Consider the following 8,355-nt stretch of genomic DNA (forward strand, 5'->3'; position numbering starts at 1 on the left):
TTGAGGCAGCAATGCTAACGACTGAACCACCATGCTGCTCTCTGAAGGATGATCACATTAAACTAGTACTGTGAAAGATTGAGATATCCTGATGGTACCAGGAATAGTTCTAGCTTGTATATTGGCAGCTCCTCTTCCATGAGAAAAATGAAACATTCAGGAGGGTCATTTTGCTACTGAAAGATACAGAATTTGGATGATGTGACTCAATGTAAAAAATTGCAATATGCATTATTTTCTTTAGTTAATGTTCAACTGATTGCTTTAATGTTTATGCTGATGAGGGTGGAGCGCAAAATGTCAAGTGGAATGGTTCAGAAACTGTACTAAAGTTCAGAACTGGTTGTACGTGGGAACACTAGCAAGTGTTTCTCAAGGTGTTATTTATTCAATGTTTGAAAATTTGACTAGGACCTTCCAAATTATAATTTATTACCATTCCAGACCAGACTACCAAAATTTACGTTATTGTCTAGCTAGGGACCAGTAACTTTTCTTAAAAAAAGGTAGACAGGTGAGATATTCAGGAGACTCCACTTATCCAGTGGAGATTAAATTCACACGATTCCACACTTTAACACTAGAATTAACATGTAGTAAATACAATTGTGATTGAATACCCAAAGTTGCAATTAAACAGCAATTATGATCAAGATTGATCCAACAGATCTCTCAGCAATTCTCCCTAGATGTTAAAATACACTGGATCATTAAAATGTCATTTAACTTCTTATGGGATTAAAATTCTTCACCTTTGCTGACCTGGCCTTGAAATCCCTTCTCAAGACCTGCTCTGTCATGAATGGGCTCAACAACTGCTCCTTATGAGCTCTCATAGCCCCTAGGTCTTTTCGTGAGGCCTGGCCCAAACACTTTGCTTTGTACTAATTCTTAAAGCTTTTTCCTGAACTCGAACAACACAGAACCGTACAAATCCCAACTTGACTTCTCAGAGTCCCTAGCACAGAATCCATGTAATTCAACTGCATTCCCAGCAGTACAGTTAAAAGCAGTTCTGAAGAAGGGTTACTGGACACAAAACTCTGGGTACTCTGTACAGATGCTGCCAGATCTGCTGAGCTTGCCTAGCAATTGCTGGTTTTGTTTCAGTTAAAAGCAGCACTGCCTCACATGGATTCTACATCTCTCTCTCCCCTCCCACAAACTCCTTTCACAACTGCCTGTAACATTTGGACTACTCTTCAGTGATCTCTAAAATACCTTAAGTTACCTATTGAAAACACTGCAAGAAGCCCCACCAATATTTCTCAGCAGACAGAATTGAATGTAGCCACCTGGAAACTCTTGGGATGGAGTAGGCTCTAAACGATAGAATTTGTTGATTTCTCCAGTACGATTCAGTACAACAGAAAATGAATTTAATCATAAACTGCAAACTAACTAAGAGAACTCTCAATCAGTAGCAGATTATTGTCAATTCTCTTTTCTATTTTCCGTTCATGGGATGTAGTTATTGCTGACTGGGCTAGCATTTATTATCCATCCCTAGTTGCCCTTTAAGATGGTGAATTGCCTTTTTAAACAGCTGAAATCCATTTATTGTAGGTTGGTACAAATGGGACCATGATCAGATGACCAATGGGCTGAGAAGTGGCAGATGGAGTTTAGTTTAGATATGTGCGAATTGCGGCATTTTGGGAAAGCAAATCTTAGCAGGACATATACAGTTAATGGTAAGGTCCTCAGGAGTGTTGCTGAACAGAGAGACCTTGGAGTGCAGGTTCATAGCTCCTTGAAAGTGGAGTTGCAATTAGTTAGGATAGTGAAGACGGCGTTTGGTATGCTTTCCTTTATTGGTCAAAGTATTGAGTACAGGCATTGGGAGGTCATGTTGCGGCTGTACAGGACGTTGGTTAGGCCACTGTTGGAATATTGCGTGCAATTCCGGTCTCCTTCCTATCAGAAGGATGTTATGAAACTTGAAAGGATTCAGAAAAGATTTAGAAGGATGTCGCCAAGTTTGGAGGATTTGAGATATAAAGAGAGGTTGAATAGGCTGGGGCTGTTTTCTGTGGAGCTTCAGAGGCTGAGGGGTGACCTCATAGAGATTTACAAAATTATGAGGCGCATGGATTGGATAAATGGGCAAAGTCGCTTCCCTGGGGTGGGGAGTCCAGAGATAGAGGACATAGGTTTAGGGTGAGAGGGGAAAGATATAAAAGAGACTTAAGGGACAACTTTTTCATCCAGAGAGTGGTACATATATGGAATGAGTTGCCAGAGGAAGTGGTGAAGGATAGCACAATTGCAACATTTAAAAGGCATCTGCATGGGTATATGAATAGGAAGGGTTTGGAGGGGTATGGCCCGGGTGCTGGCAGGTGGGACTAGATTGTGTTGGGATACCTGGTCAGCATGGACGAGTTGGATCGAAGGGTCTGTTTCCATGCTGTACATCTTTATGACTCTATGACCAATAAGGCCATTAGGGAGGGAATTCCAGGATTTTTACCGAGTGACACTGAAAGATTGGTGGTAGTTTTCCAAGACGACATGGTGAATGCCTTGGAGGGAAACTGGCAGGTGGTGGTTCCATACATGTTTCCTATGATGTGGAGGAGCTGGTGTTGGACTGGGGTAGACAAAGTCAAACATCACACAACACCAGGTTATAGTTCAACAGATTTATTTGGAAGCACTAGCTTTCAGAGCGCTGCTCCTTCATCAGGTGGTTGTGGAGTATAAGATTATAAGACACAGAATTTATAGCAAAAGATTAAGTGTCATGTAACTGAAATGATATAATGAACAAACCTGGATTGTTGAACATTAATTCTATAAATTCTGTCTCTTCTGATCTTATACTCCACAGCAGGTAGTACGATCAGGGCAACAGATATTGATTCCTGAGGCCATGAGGTAAGTTCTGAAGATTGTGCTGCCTTCCACTGTGAGAGAAATTTTATGTAAGTGAAATAATTCTTGACAAACTTATTATAAATTTGTGAAAAGTTAACTTTTAACATGGTGGGTGCTACTTAGCTCAGTGGGCTGGATGGCTGTCTTGTGGTTCACTAGCATCACCACTGAAAGAACTGATTTCCATTGATCCTTGGTCTTCCCAGTAGTAAAACTGACATGGTTTGGCAATTCTCGAATAATCAAAGATGCTGGAGAAGAACTATGAGGGGAGAGATTAGGAGTTGATCATTTAGGACTTAGAAAAAAAAAATTCTTTTTCCCACAAGGCTGTGATTGTCTTGATTCTTTCACCAAAAAGAGGGTTGTTTCATTGTATGTGTATTCAAGATGAAAAGACAGACTTTTACATCTCTTGAAACTGATTTTGGGGTAAGTGGGACCTGTACAAGATGAACAGGTTGCACCTTAAAGGGACTGGGCTTAACATCTTTGTCGGGAGCTTTCTTTGTGCTTTAAGGATGATTTAAATTAGATTGTCAGAGGTATGGGAATCTGAGAAGTAGAAAATAGAAAACATAAATAGAAAGCAGATAAACCCAGGAAACACCAAGTGGAGTCACAATAGAGAACACATTTTTAAAAAGCACAGCTCTCAGAGAATCATTACAGTGGAGACCATTCAGCTGCCCCAGCACCAGCACTCTAAATGCGAATTATCCAGTTGGATGGGAAGAGTATACATAGAATAAAAATTTAGGGAAATTGGGGTTCTTACAAGGTTTGAAATCAAGATTGAGAATTTTAAAATCAAGTATTCTTTAACGGAGAGCTAACGTAGACCAGTGAGGATAGCGATGACGGGCTAACAGGATTTAGTGCAAGTTAAAACATGGACAATGGAGGTATAGATGACCTCAGGTTTACAGAGGGTAGATTGCAGAAGGCTGCATTTGAAATTCAGAAGTAATAAAAGCATTCATAGGGTTTTCATTGGCAGATGGTCTGAGACACAGGTAGAATTGGGTGATGGTACAGTTGGAAATAGATAATCTCAGGGCAGTGGTCAGAAAGTGTCCTTGTGGTTAAATATGACACTAACATTAAGAACAGACTGGATCAGCCTCAGACCACTACCAATTGGTGGCTAGAGAATGGAGTTTGTGATGGGGACCAAGGATGATGAACATACAAGCATGAAGACTATGAACACGATATGACCATAGGGCTTTTTAAATCTCTGTGACATTCAGGTACTCATGCCTTTCTTTTGCCTCAATTCCACTTTCCTGTCCCATTCCTATATAGTTTGATTCTCCAGCATTCAAACATCTATTTATTCCAGCTGAGTATGTTAAACAATGAACATCCAGAATCTTTGAGTAAAGAAAATGACAAGATTCCTCACTTGATTGCAGTCTTAAATGATGACTGCTAATTCTGAAACCACACCCTCTGGTGCTACACACTAGGAAGCAAGGGATGCAACCTCCCAGCATCTATGCTGTCAAATCCCTTCAGAATGTTATGTGTTTCAATAGATATAGAACATAGAACAATACAGCGCAGAACAGGCCCATTGGCCCTAGATGTTGCGCCGACCTGTGAACTATTCACAGCTCATCCTCCCACACTATCCCAAAATCATCTATGTGCTTATCCAAGGATTGTTTAAATCTCCCTAATGTGGCTGAGTTAACTACATTGGCAGGTAGGGCATTCCACGCCCTTACCACGCTCTGAGTAAAGAACCTGCCTCTGACATCTGTCTTAAATCTTTCACCCCTCAATTTGTAGTTATGCCCCCTCGTACAAGCTGACATCACCTTCTTAGGAAAAAGACTTTCACTTCTACCCTATCTAATCCGCTGATCATCTTGTATGTCTCTGCCAAATCTCTTCTTAGCCTTCTTCTTTCCAGTGAGAACAGACCCAAGTCTCTCAACCTTTCCTCATAAGACTTTCCCTCCAGACCAGGCAACATCCCAGTAACTCTCCTCTGCACCTTTTCCAATGCTTTCATTATTCTCAACTCTACAGACTAGAGGCCTATAAAACTCTTCATGGGCTAATCGTTCAACGTCACGAATCATCGAACAAACATTTGCTACACAAACAGCAAGGTAACTTTACCCTTCTTTACTTAAGGAGATCAAACCTTAATGTGGTCTCACCAAAGTCCTCTACAATTCAAACACAACATCCTTTCTCTTTCACTCCAGATTCCTTATGGTAGTCAACAGTCTATTTGACTTCCTAATTACTGGACCTGCATTTTAAATTTCTGATTTTTTTGTAAGAGGATACTCAGATTACCTTGAGATTAAATTAAACCCTTTCTTACCACTGAAAAATTGTACTTCACAGTATTACAGAATCACAGAACTATCACAGTGCAGAAGGAGACTATTTGGCCCAACGTATCTGTGCTATTTGTGAGCATTTTTGTGCCAATCTCCTGCCTTTTTCCCTGTATATTGTTTATTTTTAAATTATAATTCTTCTTACCAAAAAGTGAATAACTTCATAGAAAATGTCATCTGTCACATTACTGACTGCTCTCAACTGTATTCATCTGTAGCCTCTTTGTGCCTTCTTCACAGTTTACATTCCCACTCAACTCTGTATCATTAGCCATCACTGCCTTGGTCTTTCTGGTGTTTCAATGCAGGAAATTTCTGCTCACTTAATATTTAATAACAGAAAATCAGTCTGTTAATTTAAAAAGAACTGAATGATTGAAAGAAGCTGTGAAGTGATAGATGTGGAATATATATAAATAATGCATGTGGAACCTGTGTTTTTGGATGAGCTGATTTGATTTATTACTGTCACATTTACTGAGGTACAGTGAAAAGTGTTGTCTTATGTGCTTTACAGGCAGATCATACTATACAAGTGGGTCAGGATAACAGAACAGTGTACAGGATACAATGTTACAGGTGCTGAAAAGGAACAGAGGGAGAGCAAGATTAACATTATAAAGGTCAATTCAAAAGTCTGATACCACCAGGAAGAAGCTGTTCTTGAATCTGTTCGTACATGTATATAAACTTTTATTATCTCCTGTCTAACAGAAAAGTGTGGAAGAGAGTATAACTGGAGTGGGAGGAGGTTTTTGATTATGTTGGTTGCTTTCCCAGTGCAGCGGGAAGTACAGGTGATGTCAATGGATGGGAATCTGGTTTGGTTCGTGAGATGGATTGGGCTGTATTCACGACTCCTGAGTTTCTTGCAGTCTTGGGAAGAGCAGTTACCACACTATGCTGTGGTGCATCCAGATATGATGCACCTATAAAAATGTGTAAGAGTCTTTATGGATACGCCAATGATGTTATGAAGGAACCACGTGTACCTGGAAAATAGGGAGCCAGGAATAGATCCTTGGAGAACTTGAGATGCTGTGTGTGTGTGTGTGTGTGTGTGTGTGAGAGAGAGAGAAAGCGCGGAGAGAAAGAGCACAAGAGAGAAAGAGCGCAAGAGAGAGCACGAAAGAGAGAGAGAGCATGTGTGCACGAGAGCGTGCAAGAGAGAGAGAGCCCGCGCATGTGAGAGAGAGCGTGCAAGAGAGAGAAAGAGAGTGCACATAAGAGAAAGAGAGTGCGAGAGAGAGCACGTGAGAGAGAGTGCATGAGAGAGCTCACGAGAGAGAGCACGAGAGAGTTTGAGAGTGTGCATGCATGAGAGAGAGAGCGCACGAGAGAGAGCGCGTGCGAGAGAGAGCACAAAAGAGAGAGCACGCGAGAGAGAGAGCGAGAGAGGTAATAAGTAACATTTCCTCCCTCAGCATCTGTACTGAATGACTTTTCATCCTCAGTCATAGTCATAGAGATGTACAGCATGGAAACAGACCGTTCAGTCCAACTCGTCCATGCCGACCAGATATCCCAACCCAATCTAGTCCCACATCTGGCCCATATTCCTCCAAACCCTTCCTATTCATATACTCATCCAAATGCCTTTTAAATGTTGCAAATATACTGGCTTCCACCACTTCTCTCACAGCTCATTCCACCCTCTGAGTGAAAAAGTGATTTCAACCAACTTCATAACTCACTGAATCCTGTCTCCTGAAGTTCTGCCCTCTTTTCTTGTAATTTCTCTTCATGTGTAAATTCTTCAATCCATAATCACCAATCCCCCTGACATTACTATTTCAAGAGGTCTCACTAATAAAACAATCATAGATAAGGCCAGATCTGATACCTTCTTTGTATCACTCTATATCTCAAAAATGGTCAAAGTGTTTTGTTTTTAAATTGAAGCAGCTGGCAGTGTAGCCCAGTACATAATCATAGACTTGATGCTCAGAGAAAACAGGAATGTGAAAGTCAAATGAGCAAGAGGAATTTAAACAATGTAAGTCACAAGATCAGGGTGGAGAAAGAGTGGGGAGGAGGACAGGTAAGAGGGCTAAGGACAGCAGAAGATTATCAATGATAAAGATGCGCAATAAAGAGTTGCTTCACGAGCTGGTCAACCAGAAGCCATCGATATTAACTCCATAATTTTCCTTTCCAATTTCTGATTTCATGATCCATTCACAATCTACCACTTCTGACCTCGAATCATTTTCGCCAGAAATCATTGCAAAGTGGCTCCAAGCTGTAGTGATTGGATCAAATCCAGGCAGTCTATTCAAACCGCATTACACGAACTAAACCACTTGATACTGGCATTATAATTCAAAATGTACTTGCTCGTAATATCATTGAAATAGCTGCAAGTTACAATACTGACAGCAGAGAAGTTCAGCACTTGTATAAACTGTAACAGTATATGGTCTGCAAATGCTGTGACCAGCAAATTAAGGAGTTAGCCACATCAACAAATCTGAAAAGGACGGAATAGAAAGAGTTGCACATGAACGGGTGAAAACTAGATAAGAGAACGGTATTACTGCTGCAAAACTGGATGGATTTCCGTGTGTCTAATCGAGCAAAGTTCAGTAACAGCTCGATTGCAGCTTCTCACCACATCAGCTCCGACAAGAGTTATCAATTCGGGAGAGCAGAGCAGCAAGTTGGAGCAAAAGGCCGGAAAGTTAGCAGTGACAGGGGCTGGGAGAAGTTGCAGCTCCGCTCCTCAGACCGAGTGCCTCCTGAGGAAGGGAGTGTTCCCTGAGGCTGGGGAGGCACCGGGACTCTGGCCCTTTCATCCACCTCCCCAACCACCCCCCACCCCAAACTGGAGCTGGGGCTGTCCCCGGACTCTGTTACTCTGCGCGACTGCCCAGGCTCCTTTTCCATTGACCAGTTTGAGTTCAGCTGCTCAGGTTGAGAACTGCAGGATTTGAGCAGCATCTTCACCCTCCCGGTATCGAGTGGCTGATTCACAAAACGCCGCTCCCCACTGAGTAGACCGACAAGGGTTGGACAGAAGCCAACTTGCTTACTTACTCTTTAAAATATCCACGGCCCTGGGTGGGCTGGAGCCGCAATAGATTTCCAGGCTCTGGTTTGCTCCGTCAGACAT

The 8,355-nt window shown here is 41.7% G+C and overlaps 1 protein-coding gene across 1 annotated transcript in view; it reads right to left on the reverse strand.

Annotated features, from left to right (window-relative positions):
- The window catches only part of LOC132820734 (organic solute transporter subunit alpha-like), a 50,266-nt gene extending 41,911 nt beyond the window's left edge, over positions 1-8,355 (reverse strand). The window contains exon 1 of the mRNA XM_060833004.1: positions 8,280-8,355. Coding sequence (XP_060688987.1) covers positions 8,280-8,355 — 76 coding nt within the window. The remainder of the gene's footprint in view (positions 1-8,279) is intronic.

Source organism: Hemiscyllium ocellatum, chromosome 12 (assembly GCF_020745735.1).
Source record: "Hemiscyllium ocellatum isolate sHemOce1 chromosome 12, sHemOce1.pat.X.cur, whole genome shotgun sequence".
NCBI classification, from domain to species: domain Eukaryota; kingdom Metazoa; phylum Chordata; class Chondrichthyes; order Orectolobiformes; family Hemiscylliidae; genus Hemiscyllium; species Hemiscyllium ocellatum.